We start from the raw sequence: 14,511 nt of genomic DNA, 5'->3' as shown, positions 1-14,511 counted from the left end.
TTTAAATGCAGCCGAAAACAGATTCATCTCCACGCTTTCGCTGGATCTCAAAATGATTGTTTTTATAATGTTTTCTGTTACTTGGTTATAATCGTACTCGTACATTTTTGCTATAATTAAAAAGTTTATTCATTTGCATTGGTTTTTTTTTTCGTATTTTTTGGTTTTGGTTTTTCGTTTACTACAATTGGCTATATAATTTCGTTTTGGTTGCAAGCATTTTGTTTATATTTATCATATTCGCTCATAAATATGTTAAAAACATTGATTCTTCCTCTCTCTGGCCGTTTTGAAGAATATTAAAAAAAAGGTTAGATTAAAAATATAATATAAGGATGAACTACATACGTCGTGTGTCGATCTGCTGTTTGCTGCCACTTAATTATGCCACTTATATACTTACATATTAGACATATTATATATTTATTTGTATATGCATGTGTAAGCTGTTGTCACGTACGCTTATGTTTTATATATTATTTATTCGTATGGAGAGTGTGTGTCTGGGTGTGGTAAATTTCATTGCTGTACCGTAAATCGGTTGCAGCTTAAGTTTCGCCCAAAATACAAATGTGTTTGTGTGTGTATCCGTATGGGTGTGTGTGTGTTGTCTTACTGAGATTCGGTTAAGATAGAAGCAAGTGCTACGTTTTGCCCTGGCAGGTGCTGACACAAATGAATATTTCGATTCTTAACAAAGCAATTGCAATGCCAATGCCAATGCTGTTGCTGCTGCTCAAAAGCCTCAAGTTTCAAGCCTCATTGCCTTAGCGATCGGTTCTCTCACTATATATCTGGGAAGTAACTCTAAGTGAACGCGTTATGAGTTCGGCTCCACACTAAGTACTACACAGACTACTCTTTGGCCACGCGTTGACTCTGAATCTGAGTCTGAATCTTCGACATTCCGATTGGGGGATGTCGCCATGTTGATTCCGATATTCAGACTGCTACTGTCCGTCCGGTAGTCATTGTTCATGTACATATAAACTGCTTCAATGCTTCATTTTTCAAAAACTTATCACATAAATTTTTATATATTCTTTTTTTGTTTTACTTGGGCGGAATTCTTAGCGTGTGTCGTGTTTTGGCTTGCGCGAAAGCAGAGTAGGACAGACGATGGGGGTGAGGGCGGCCAATAACTGTATGTTCTATCGTATCTAATGCATCGTAACTTGTCTCAAAAGGCTAAAACAGACGGATTTGCTTGCGATAACGGAAGCTAGTTAAATGGCCGTTCAACCATCCGTACAAACGGCCAGGCGTACGTGTAACGAAAAAGGGATAAATGGAGCTTCCTGGTGCTGCTGCTGATTGGTTGAACAAATTGTTTGGGCGGATGTGTGGATGCTGTGTGTGTGTGTGTGTGTATCTGTGTGTGTGTTTGGTAGGGGTAGCTACTACGATTTGCGTGCAATGCGCTTTCAAATATGCTACAGTTTTTTCTTTGGTTTCGCTCTCCCATGCACCTTCCTTGCGGTTTGCTCTTGCGCTTGTCCGATGATGGCTGGGCTTTAGTTTTTTCTTCCTTCATTTTCTCCTGCGAGTATTCGGGGGGTGTGTGTGTGAGTGTGAGAGTGTGGGGTGCGTGATATATGTATGTGTGAGTGGTTTTTCTGCTGTTTGCTATTACGTAGATTCTATTCAAAAACGCTTACTTGGCTACTGCACATTTATGTTTCGGTTTCGGCTTTTTTTTTGGGCTTGGGTTTTCGCTTATCGTTTTCGTTTTTTGCATTTGCTGTTGATTTTGCTTTTTTGTTTTTCTTACTTCCATTTTTCGGTTTGTTTGCTTTCATAATAGTAATAATAATAATATTAATTTTCTTTTATAACGCTGGCGGCCTAATGGCGCTTTGCTGATTGGCTGCGCCAGGGCCCAGGGCTATCAATTTCCCCAGCCGGGCACCATCCTCCGGTTCGGGGTCGGTCGCTTAAAAGACCAGCATCTGATCGGCGCTGCCCTCCGCGCTGTCCTCGTCGTCGGCACCCTCATCCTCGTCATCGGAAGTGAGTGATGCGGCGTTATTAACCACGGACTCTGTTTGGATTATACAACAAACTAAAATTGCTGGGCGTTACCACAAAAAAAAAGGAAGTTGCTTATTCATCGACCATTTTGGTGGGCTAATCAGGAAGCAGGATAGCTTTTCCCCTTTTCTTTGTATACCCAATTATTGATCCCATACTCCACATGGGCCTGAGTACTTTAACAGCTTTAAGTGCAGAGTTAAACCAGCTTAAGCTGTCGGCTTGCCCATGCACAGGATTCCGGCTGAGAGATTCGTGTAAGTAGATTACGTATACGCAGCGCATTGCGAGAAGTTTTCGTTGCTGATAGGCTGGCACTGGCACTGCCACTGCGGCAAAGAAGTGGACTAAAGCAGGGCTTAAATTCTGCCAGTTCAATGTAAGCGCTCAGGTGGCCAATCATTCGTGCGGTCTGCAGTTCAATCCATGAAACAAACCAAAGAGACGCTGGTATATGTTTTTTGGCATTTATCCGCATAAATTGGCATTGGCATTCGCCAGGGATTACTTTTAAACGTAAAAATGTGTGTATAGTTTTGTATATTTAAATGCTAAAATAACTAACAAAAGCCCTTGTGGCTGATACTTCATTGACAGTTTATTTTTAATCCTGGTCGCTATTGCATTGCAGGAATTTAGAAATATTTTTGTGAATTCTGACTTCATTGAAGCTCTAATGAAACCCTAATGTAATCTGCCTAATTTAATAACATCTTCTGCTTATTGTTTTTTCTGCTTTCTTCACAAGAATCTTGCTTCGTTTTTGCTCGCTTCTTTGTTGTACAAACTCTGCTCGAGGTTGTTCCTGCATTGGATATGCTTTAAAACACTTTTGCATCTTTCGCTATTTTGAATCTGCCTGCTGGTACTCGTTTCTTGCTGCTGGCTGACTGGCTTTCCTAGAACCATTTCTGCTCCTGACTGTTCTGCCGTTCAATTATTTCTGCTTTTGATCGCTGCTTCAGTGAAACCTTTGGCAAACTTTGTGGACTTTTGTTGTGCCCGTATATTCCCACACCGAATGTTAATGTTAAGTGTTTATAGCCAGCCCAAACATGGTACTAGCACTCTGGAATTTGCCACTCATACTCACCGCAGTTGGGCTTGCCGCGTGTGCGGGTGTTGGCGAACTCCACTCCGTGCTTGTCCACGCACCAGCAGACCCCCACTGAATTGTGGCACTGGGTGGGCTTGTAGAATCCCTGGATGTCGCAGTCTGGGGCGTAGGCGCCTAATTAGTTTACGCCAGCAACAATAGACATTTGGCGGCAGCGTTGACGAAGAAGGAGGAGCAGGAGGAGTAAAAGAGGTATGCCACATTTTAGTAAGTCAGAGTAATTGACAGGAGCTGAATGGGGCTGGGGGGGTAGTGGAGGAGAGTGAAAAGCGGCACAAGCAAAAGTTGTTGTTGTTGGAGTATTCTATTTAGATGTTTGTGGGTCGTGTGGCAGGATAGGCACAAAGAAAAAGAAAAGGAAAATTATATAGTTAAAGTTTAGAAAAAGCAAACGCAAACGCAAAAGCATTGGGCATGGTCATGGGGCGTGTGGCAAGAGCGAGAGCGGGAGCGAGAGGGTTCTATAAAAGTTCTGTGTTGTTGTTGAAAGTGTTTAATTTGCGGGCTTAAAAAAGTTGCGTTTGGCTAAGAGATACAGAAAGAGAGGAGGGAGTGAAAGAGAGAGAGATAGAGAGAGAGAGCTAACAACAAAAGCAGAGAGCGAAAAAAAGGTTACTTCTATTAACCGCTGGTGTTTCTATCTGTTTCTGTATCTGTGTCTGTGGGTGTCTGTATCTGTGTCTGTATTGGTAAGTGGCAAGTGTTTTTTTGTGAAAGTGTGTCAGGGTTTTCTATTTGGCTGTCAGGCGCTTAATTATAGTTTGAAAAGGGTTTCCAACGAGTGTGTAAAGTAGGAGTAAGAGTAAGAGTAAATTGTGTGAAGAAAACAAAGGGCTCTGTGTAAAGAGGCGAGTGGCAAAAAGGTCGACAGAGATGGCATATAGCATGTGGCAAGTATAGAGAGAGAGATGGAGAGAGACAGAGATAAAGAGCAGTAGTGTAATTAACAAAAAAAACCAACTGAAACAGAATTACTCTTCTTGCTACCCTTTAATGCTTTTCTTTTTTTTTAGGTTTTGCTCTTATTATTTTGGGTTTTGTTTTGCGTGGTTTTGAGGGTTTTTTCTTGTTGTTGTTATTGTTGTTGTTGTTGGGGGTAAGAGGTGGGGTGGGAATAAACGAAACCCAAAGAACCCCCCGCACAACTCATACGAATACATAGAGAGAACATAGAAGTAGTTAGTGTTATGTAGCTAGAGAAATGTCCACCTGTACCTATCTCACCTGCAAAGTCGCCGGCGATTCTTCGTCGCACCGCAGCACATGGGCGATCGGTCTTCTCGAAGCAGCGGCACCATTCCCGGGTATTGATCGAACTGTCCGTATCCAGGTCGCAGGTGTCAATGAAGGGCTTAATGCAGCGCTCGTTCTGGTCATGCTCCAGGTCGTACATCTCCTGCAGCGACAGCTGCCCATCGTTGTTCAGATCGAGATGGCCGAACATCCACTTGGCCTCCGTCTTGCAGGCGGGCGGGAAGTGGGCCTTGGACTTCTGGCTGTGCTGGCGTCGCTTCTTGCTGTCGGCCATGATCACGGAGAACCAATCGAGCAGACGGTTGCCAATGGCAGTCAATTGCTGTGGCTTGCACTCAGCCGATTTCGATGGATAGGCTGAAGGCCGAATGGTAAGTTAGATTATTCGGAAATTAAATATTACTGGATATTTACCATTCAAATTACTATTCTTGTTGAACTTTTGCTGCTGCTTCTCCACAACCTCGTTGTAGCTGCGCATCTTGTGCTTGTCCTCCTGGTACTTGGCATCCTGGCAACAAATAAAGGGAAGGAAAGTGCGTGAGTGGAACACGATTTGGTATGCAAAACCGCGAACTAACCTTCTTGTAGGCCGTGTACTTCAGATACTTGTAGTGCTTGTTGTCGTACTTGATCTCCTCGGGCGTAAAGGTGTACTGCGCATTGATGTGGTTATAGTGCCGGTTGTTATCCTCCTTGTCCTGCGGCGGGAACACAAGCGCACACGAAAATCAGCAACACACACAAAGAGAGACTCAGCTAAAAACCAAACTTACATTCATGATCGTGTTAAAGTCGTTGGTGTTGCCGCCCATGATGTTGCCGCTGTTCATCATGATGTTGTTGTTGCTGCTGTCCTTGTAGGCCTGCTGCTGCTGCTGTTGCTGCTGCTGCTCGAGGCTGATCTTCTTGTTGTACTTGTTGTAGCCGCCAATGCGCTGCAGCCGCTTGCCATCGACATTCTCTGCAAAATGTGGAAGCGAGAAAATGGCAAATGGAAAATCGCAAAATCGCAAAATGCTGCTCATAAAATCGCTTGGCCAGGCAAACTTTTCCTCGCTGACTGGCTGGCTGGCCAACTGCTCAGTGAGGCTTCGTTTCTACTTTATGCATGTATTTTATTTTCGTGCCACAACCCAGTGCCGGCTGGCAGTGCTCTCTCATCTGTGAAAAAGTGAGAATTAACGTTGCCTCCTGGCTGACTCACCAAGTGCATGCCACTCGTTCCCATCCGCTCATGAGTGAGCGAGAGCGAGAGAGAGAGGCACAGCACAATGGTCGCCGGAACACAATGGGTGGCTACTTGTTCGACGGCCTATTAAATATTTAACAAGTGATATGCTCGGCGAAATATTTAAGGCCAAAGCCTTTGTTTGGTAATTGGAATTTTTAATTGCCAGACTTGAATAAATCGCGCGGATTGCCAGCGGCAGCGGAGGGTGCACCACATGCCCGTACCCGAACCCGTTCCTTTTTTGTAGCATACTTCGGTGGGTAAATAACTCCCGTCGGAGATCTGTGCTCTAGTGGGGAACGGAACTAAGCCTGTCGCAAAATATGCATGCAATTTATTCTGTAGTCTGTCCACAGACGGGGACGACCCATCCCCAGTCAGAGTGGCAGTCACAATCTGGCCGCTTGCCAGGTCCAGGACTAGGCCCAGGCTCAGGCTCATTATGCGGCCTGCCCCTGGAGCTCTCGGCTTGGGACTGGGCTGTGGTGTAGTGTGGTTTGACTTGTATTGTATTTGTTTCGGAATTTGCAGTTCTTTTTTTTGTTGTTGTTGGAAAGGACTTACCCTTGCAGGGACAGAATCCCTTGCAGGCGATCCGTATGGTTGTCGAATGTATGCAATTGTGATAATCCAATCTGCATAGTGATGAGTAGGTCCTGTTGTCGGCGCCACACAGGAACGTCGGCTTGGCCACAGGACACGGCTTGCAGTTGCTATACACGCCAGCACACAAGGGAATAGATGCAAAGATACAGAAGAGCTTGAGTTAGAGTTCGAGTTACAGTTTGACTTCGGGAGAGAGGGACGGGAGCAGTCGGGAGAAATCAGAAAAGTAAAGCTCAAGAGGGCGCAACAGCAACAAATAGATGACATGCAAAATTAATTTTTATGCAAATGAAGTCTGCGTTGGTTTTTTTCTTTCCTAGAGCTTCCATTCTTATCCAGTACTCCCCAGGTAGGTTCAACCGGAGACCTGGCTGGCCCACACCCACAACACTCGTTGAAATATGTACTTGCCGGCGAGATGAGCGGCAGGACACAACGGCGGCACTCATCCTCCTGCTTATACATTTATTTAAATATTTATTTAATATGCGCCGCACGCACGCTCAGGCAAACAGTCGAGCCATGAGATTGGTCAGGACACGGACAGGGACAAGGACAGGTACAGGTCGTTTCCTGCCTCAAACTTTATTTAATAATTTGTGCAAATATTTAAACTGCCAACAGGCTTCAAGTGACAGCGAAAAAGGGACGTAATATTACACATATTTAGATAAATAATGAGAATATTTTACATGTCCATAACTCTATGAACTTTAGACACTCTGTAGAGAGTTTGTAGAGATATTAAATGAAATATTTAACTATCATATTAGAGCTTAAATTTTATGTGCATGCAAATGCCTCTTCAATGTTCATGACTTTCATGATCCCGTCGATGCATTCATTGTTGCCGCTCTTGAATTTAAACTGCAACATCATAATTGGGCGCCAATCAATGCAGCAATGAATATTTTATTCATTCTCTGTGCGGCCATTTGCAAGTAATAATTTACGCCACTGTAGCACTTTGCGGCACTCCTTTTTTTGACCCACATTAAAAGCCAACAAAAAAGATTAATTCAATTAATTGCCAGCACTACCACTGCCAGTGCTGATGCAGGTTTTGCGAGTGCTCGCATCAAATGCATTTGGCATATATTTTATTCCATCCTCCATACTACTTTCGGACCAATGAATGGAAAGTAATTTTCCTAATTGCCCCAATTTGGCAGTCATAATTAGAGGATTGTATTGCCATAAAAAATATTAATTGAAAACTGTCCTGTGAATCCGATACTCAGTCGAATAATTATCGCTTGGGGAGAATTTACTACAAATGGAAATCTTAATTTTGTTAAATTTCTCATATGTAACTAGCTATTTGTGTGTTTGCTCTACAATCCAAATGCTTTATTATTTCTATACAACAATAAATATTGAATTTATCCCATTATTTAGTGCCAAAGAAAATAGCCAACAAATTTAATAAATTGAAAGAAAAGTGGGATTTTAGCTTGTGGTTGGGTTGGGTAAACCTTTTGTTGTTTTTTTGTTCAACATTTTGCATGCAGAGTCGCCACTTAAGCTAGCCAATTTCGTTGCAGAGCCAAAGTAAACGAACCAAATGGCCAAAAAACCAATACAAACGTATACCCTACATATAAATGTTGAATTTCCCTCTCGCTCTCTCTGTATGTGTGTGTTTGGCTCACTTTTAATTAAAAATTCTCTCGCATGTTCTTTTGCACGCTTCCGCTTCGATTTTGTTTGTCTTCCCTCTGACGGACTGTTTATATAAATTTAATGAAATTCTTAGGAGCAAGTAAATAGTAAGACGAATAAATTGTGCCATGCAACAAACGATGATGCCTCATCGTTTCGGCCACATTCAGTGACAGCAGCTCATGGAGAGGCATCATCAGTGGGCTTGGCCCTGGGCCTGGGCCTGGGCCTGGGCCTGGCACTGCTGGCACCTTGAATGGCCTGACCGCCACTGGAGCTGCGGTTGCTTTGCACAAATTGCCCATCAAATGGCCGGCCACATGCCGCTTCCTTGTGTCCCTATGAAAAATGTGTAAATTTTTACTCAAATATTTGCTTTCAATTTTCCCACACACAGCCCAAACCACCTCCACCTCCCTCCTTCGGCCCAATTGGGTTTTCGGGGGCAGGACTCCCTTTGAGCTGCTGCTGCTGCTGTTGTTGCTGGAGCCGACAGCTTCATGTGCATGGACCACAAAACAGCTCAGTGGTTTCGAATAACTGCCAGAGACAGGCAGCATGTGGCACACACACGCATACACACACACACACACACAGTGAAATATCTGAGCTGTGGCTGAGGTGAGAGCTGAACTATGTGCCACTTGCCCCCGCTCCGAAACCCGCTCGATGGCATGGCATATTGTTACAGCAAACAATGCCCGCCTCACACATGAGTTATGACTGGATCCTATTCGGTGACGACCGACCGCCCGCCCGCCCGCCTGCCCGACTGCCTTGCCTTTTGGTCTGGTCTATTAGAAGTGTCCCCGTTTTCGAGCAGGGAGTGACCCCTTTGCCAGAGCAAATCCTTTGTCTGACATGTGGCTGAATGGAAAGATGAGAGCTGTGGCAGAAGTAGGAGCAGAAGCAGAAGCAGAAGCAAAGCTCCAGCTGCCTACAGCCTGTCAGGCACCGATGATGAGTAGGAAATGTTGGATCAAACTATTGATTTTGCCAGAAGCGCTTGAGGGGGGCAACACTCCGCAGACGGCATTCATATTTCATGCCATTGACATAGATACTCTCACACACAAATGTATGCATAAAAGGGAAATTTCCGTGAAAGCAAAATTGAAAAGAAAATTCGTGCACATAGAAAAAAATGTCAAAAGCCATTGTTAATGTCAGCACTGGGAGCAGCCCGACTCGTGATTTGCCTATAGATTGATTTTTACACTCACACAAACACACACCCCTCACACACGTCTACTACTGCGGGGGTGTGGTTGTTTGGAAAATGGATTTTAATTCAATTACAATCGCTTGCGGGAGGGGGAGGGAGTCCCAGGACACACGCCAACAAATGCCAGGAGTAGAAATTCATCGCTCCATTCCATACAATTTTCCACGATTTGTATGCGCAAGTAATACCCGAAAATAAATTTTCCATTCTATAAAACCTCATCAAAGGCTGTAGGGAAAAAACTTTCGCTGGTGCCACAACGGCATAGAACCCAAAAACAAAGTAGCAAGCAGCGAGCATGAAATTAACTTTTTTTTTCTTGCAGCGAAAACAATTGATAAACAAGATGAACATCAAGATCAAGCCAAATATTTTGACAACACTTTTGGGTCATGGATTATAAAAGGTTTTGCAAGTGGGGCGTCAGGGGAGGAATCTGTCATAAAAGTTTGTCTTTGATTTGTCGCTGTTTATGTTGTTGGATACAAGGAAAAAGGTAAAAGGTACTTGAAAGCTTGAGTATGTCCTGCAATTCGCGGCTTGTCTGTACATACTCTCTCCTGCACTGACTATCCCGCATCTGATGGGCCAGGCACGTTCTGCCTTGATTTTTTTGGTAGCCTCTAGCTTCACACTCCCTCACAGATTTTTCAGGCAAACATTTTCACAACGGAAATCGATGTTTGAAAGTTGCCAACAACTTCCTATGGCTGTGTGGAAACATGTTAACCCTTGCCACTGGTTGGAGAGGTTCTCGGAAGCAAAGCCAATCAGGCCTTGACACAGACTCGACTTTGACTTCATTTTCCTGGCTCTCCCACTGCCACACCTGCCACGGGCATATTGCACCCCCTTTTCCGCCACCTGGCTAAGGCTCGGGTTGCTCTTTCTTTGAGGAAGTGTTCGCGTGTGGCTCCACAATTTGGGTTAGGGTCAAAGCGATAACACTGAACAAGTCAGGGGATACGACGACGGCACGCGTCAAAGGGTAAAGGCCATAAAGCTGTCGTTGCGGCCCATTCAGGCAGAAGTATGCCAGCGACGGCAAAAAACCAGCAGCACAAACAAAAACAAAGGCAAAAACAGGCCAGGGCCCCGCCCCGCAGGCCCCTGCAAGACTGCGTGCTAAAAATTGTACCACTGTAAATTTATTGCGGAATTTTTATACACGATAAAACAATTTGTTATTAGCATGGCCACCAAGGAAATCTGCGATACGGGGAACGGGCAATACACGGATAGGCGGTGAGGCCCGTTTTGATGTCAAAGGTGACCCTCAACCCTTTCGTTCGACGCGAATTTGCTTAATGAAATGTGAAATCCCATTGAGGAGGCAACGGATACGGACAAAAAGTGAAGGCCCACAGCTAAATGTTGGAATACTCACTCCAATTCCTCATCATCGTCCTGCTGAATGGCTGATGGTGGTCCTGCTGGTGGAATCTGCTGCTGCTGCTGTTGTTGTTGCTGTTGTTGCTGCTGTTGTTGCTGTTGTTGCTGTTGTTGTTGCTGTGACTGCTGCTTATCGCCGCCGGCAATGTTGTTTTCGTAGAAGACATCATCCTCCTTGGACTCGTCGTCGTCGCCCAGGCTCAGGCTCTTATCCTCGTCGTCGCTCTCCTCGTTGGCCTGGACATTGGTTGGGGCATTGTTGCTGGTGCTGCTATCGCTGCTGTTGTCCTCATCATCATTGGTGAGGTCCTCGGCATCCTGGCTGTCCTGGTTATCCTGCTGATTGACGCGCCGCTTGGCCTCCTCCTCCATGTACTTGGCCTTGGTGATTATCTCATCCCTGAAGATGGTTGAATTGGGGTTGGGATATGGGGGGTTTGGGTTAGCGTTGGTGTAAGTTTCAGTTTTTCATTAATTAGGCCATCAAGCTTAACAACAGCCATAATGGTGGCCCCTGCCCGATGCCACTTACCGATTCTTGTGCAGCTCCTTCTTGGACACGCACACGGCGCTGTACTCGTCCTCCAGCAGGCAAATCTCACGCTTCTTGCAGTTCAGCGGTCGGCAAAGGTCACCTGCAGGCACAGGAGTGTTTCAATTTAATTTATTAATTCTCTCCCTGCCACCGTAGCTGGCCCCAAGCCCTGCAGCCTGCCCATAACTGCGATAACACATTGCCGACAATTTGTCCTTGGCTTTTCTGAAAACTTAATTGGCCGTAACCACCGCCCCCCCACAGGCGAAACCCAATGGGGTGTGGAGCACCAGGCAGGACTCTGGTTTACTTTACTTACTTGAGGGATCATGGATCCAGCGCTTGTGTTCGCCCAAATTCTTGTTCTGCGTATTTTTGTTAATCTGTGAATATAAACCAAAAGAGAGAGAGAAAGAGACAGAGAGAGAGTTAGTCAGATAAAGAAGAGAGAGAGCTGGTAAAAAGAACCATAAATTGCTTGTGAAATATTTTCTAGTTTAATTTTGTTATTTAAATGCATAAAAAATGCAAAACTCACATAAGCCAAAGTGACGTCTGTCAGAAAATCGCACACATTCAGGGACTACAGACCCATATATCAACCATACAGAACCCATTCAGACGCAGTGAGGTGTATATCATGCTCGCACACCAGGCGTATGCGTAATGGCAGTCCATATAGCAAACCAACCATCACCAGGACTCTCGGCCCGAGGACAATGTGAAACATTTGCATTGCCAGTGAGTGTTAGAAGGGGTGGAAAGTAGAAAAGCAAACACTGCTATTTCATGGCAGAGAGAGTGAGGGGGGAAGCTGGAGTCATGTTCATATGTAGGTGTTTCTAATGATGATCAATAGTTTATCTGTTGTGGCAGCAAATGGAGCTGAAAGTGGGTCTAAGAGATAGGTAACAGAGACTTTCAGTGCAGCAATTTAATAGTGGGTTTTGGCTATTAGATTCTGCTTAGAATTTGCAGCAGAATGTTATGGAGGATCCAATTATTTTCAGCTTTAAATATCCTTAAAAGATAAAAAACTTCTAGCAGCAGAGATAATTCATGATTTTATGAACTGTATTTGGGTCATGTGTGTCCGATGTTGCTGAAGCATAGGAATGGAACTAATGATGCAAATAATATAATCAAGTCACAAAAAACATTGCACTTCATTTCGCAGAGGCATATGCTACGTATGTACACTCGAATTTCATATGTAGAACAAACTCTGAGAGAGAACATATGCAAATCTGATTGTGAACAGAATATATATGGCAGACGCTTGCGTTGCTTAGTTATGCGACACTCTGCGCTCTCTGCGGATGAGATTTATTTTAATTTAATTCAATTTAGCACACAGCTTAAACACAAACACTAGCAGCATATAAATACATACATAAAAGTGGAGTACGAGTATATATATACACCCACTAACGGCCCCATCCACTGATGGGCATTGTCAGGCGTACCGAAATGTTATTAAGTGCAATGGTGCGTATGCATAATATTTAACTTGTCTATACAATTTATGACACACTAACAGCAGTTGCAACAACAGCAACATCCGCAACAGCCGCACACAACAACTACGGCAGCTGCAACAATAAGCTGCTGCTGCTGCTGCTGCCACGCCCACCGGCCCACCGGCCCTCACTTGCCATAGTTAAATGGGTGAAATATTGTGAAAAAAGGGAAATAAGAAAAATATATAAATAAATATTCAGCCCTCACCCCCACACCCCTACACCCACACCCACATTGACTTGACTTGACAGTTTTGCAATGGCGTAGCTTCTGGCCTGAAAGAACAGCATTGAAAATGGTATACCCTAACGGTGGGTATTGTGATTAGAGCACATTTCTGACTACCCAGCTTAAAGGTTCTAGCCTTCAACCTACCTCAATCAGATCAGCTTGAAATTACTCTCATCAAAGATCCTATTGTTATTTGCTGTAGGCAGAACCAAAATCGTTAAGGGTATGTACAGCTTCGGTAAGCAAAATTCAGTTTCTATTGCTGTTGCTCTTGTTTCTGGTGCTCTTACTAGGGCTTCTGTTGCTTTTGCTGCTGATATTGCTATCGCTGATGTCAGTTGGCTTAATGAAAACGACAGGAACAGCAGTTGGAGCGGCAGTTGGAGCGGCATCTGAAAGCTGCGAGGTCGTGTTGGGTTCGGGGCGACAAATGGCAACTACCTCTACCACATGGAACCCTCTCGCTTGCAGCCAACCACAGGGCCACACCGATACACAACAGCTCAAGTGCGAAGTGGCAATTTCAGGGCACACACCCAGCCAGGCAGGCCTCCAACCCGCCTCCAGCCGGCAATGTCTGTAATGCAATAAACTCGTCCAGGACGTGGACGCAGGCAATTTGCATGCGTTAAAACGCAATTTGTGCCCGTTTCCTGGCCGCGGTCACCGCTCCACACTCTGATCCATCCGGCCCCCAAGCCAGTCCACTGCGTTGCGCTTTGAGACTCGACCTCGGATACGGGAGAGGCTCTCTGGTACGAGCTCTCCTATAACTTTAATACTCCTCTCCCGCTGCCGCTGCCGCTCTGTGCGTGTGTGGCTCTGCGGGTATGGCCGTTGATTGGCTTGGTCGTGATTCTGAGTGGGATGCTGCTGTGGTGCTCCATTTGTTGGCTTTAATTGCGATGCGTTTGCTGCGGTGACGCGGGCTCTCCTGCCGCTGCTGCTGGTGCTGTCGGTGGCTATGCGATTGACCTTATTGTGGTTTTAAGGTGGCGCCCACGCGTGATAAACTTCCACGGCGGATGTGCTGTAAATTGAGCCCGGTGACATGGCAGGTTTGGTGTCGTGGTGTGACTGGTTCACATATTTAAAAAGTGCCCCATCACCAGGAGCACCAAAATTGGGTCACAGCTGCCGTTACCAGCCGGTCCTTGGTGCTGCCACAAGCGCCCATAACGCAACAAAAGCGAGCGGACAATGCTGCAACTTTAGCCAGCACTTTGGCACTCCCTGCCAAAACTCTCCCCCCACCTCTGGCTCTCCCTTTGCCACAGCCACTGCCTCTCCGCACTTTTTACTTTCTTGCAACTACTTCTTCTGCAGCTTGTTGGCCAAAGTTTGCCAGCCGTTTAACCTCTTTAGCCAGATTTCTGACTGTTTAAGTGGCTGAGCTTATTAAAGCCCATTTAATTGGGGTTCTCTAGCGGCGCCTTCCGAGTGCCTCCCAGGTCTCTTCCAGCAAAACTTGACCCTAATTCGGATGCACTGGGGAGTGCATGCACAGGCCCTCCAGGCACACCCACCCCATTCCAGCTCCTAGTCAGCCTCTGAGGGTTTCATTTTTCTTCTCCTGTCAAATACTTTCCGCGGCTTGCTAGGCAGAAGATAAAAGCGGCCATTGTTACTGGAGCCATTCTTGTTGCCGTTGCAACGTTGCAGCTGCACCAGTTTGACACGCCCATGCAACTGCGATCGCCCTC

At 45.3% G+C, this 14,511-nt stretch overlaps 1 protein-coding gene across 2 annotated transcripts in view; it reads right to left on the bottom strand.

Annotated features, from left to right (window-relative positions):
- The window catches only part of LOC117898459 (proteoglycan Cow), a 38,717-nt gene continuing 24,206 nt past the window's right edge, over positions 1-14,511 (bottom strand). The window contains exons 2-11 of one of the 2 annotated variants that reach the window (XM_034807881.1): positions 11,376-11,439; positions 11,054-11,156; positions 10,517-10,921; positions 6,201-6,349; positions 5,179-5,366; positions 4,984-5,103; positions 4,817-4,913; positions 4,364-4,759; positions 3,125-3,262; positions 1-2,041 (exon numbers count right to left, since the gene is read on the bottom strand). In XM_034807881.1, the coding sequence (XP_034663772.1) occupies positions 1,935-2,041; positions 3,125-3,262; positions 4,364-4,759; positions 4,817-4,913; positions 4,984-5,103; positions 5,179-5,366; positions 6,201-6,349; positions 10,517-10,921; positions 11,054-11,156; positions 11,376-11,439 (1,767 nt within the window). In that variant the 3' untranslated portion in view covers positions 1-1,934. The remainder of the gene's footprint in view (positions 2,042-3,124; positions 3,263-4,363; positions 4,760-4,816; positions 4,914-4,983; positions 5,104-5,178; positions 5,367-6,200; positions 6,350-10,516; positions 10,922-11,053; positions 11,157-11,375; positions 11,440-14,511) is intronic. The other variant, XM_034807882.1, reaches the window with a different exon arrangement.

This window comes from Drosophila subobscura, chromosome O, assembly GCF_008121235.1.
Source record: "Drosophila subobscura isolate 14011-0131.10 chromosome O, UCBerk_Dsub_1.0, whole genome shotgun sequence".
In the NCBI taxonomy this organism is placed as follows: Eukaryota; Metazoa; Arthropoda; class Insecta; order Diptera; family Drosophilidae; genus Drosophila; species Drosophila subobscura.
Note: the sequence above shows the minus strand (reverse complement) of the source record. Positions and strands in the feature narration are given on the sequence as shown.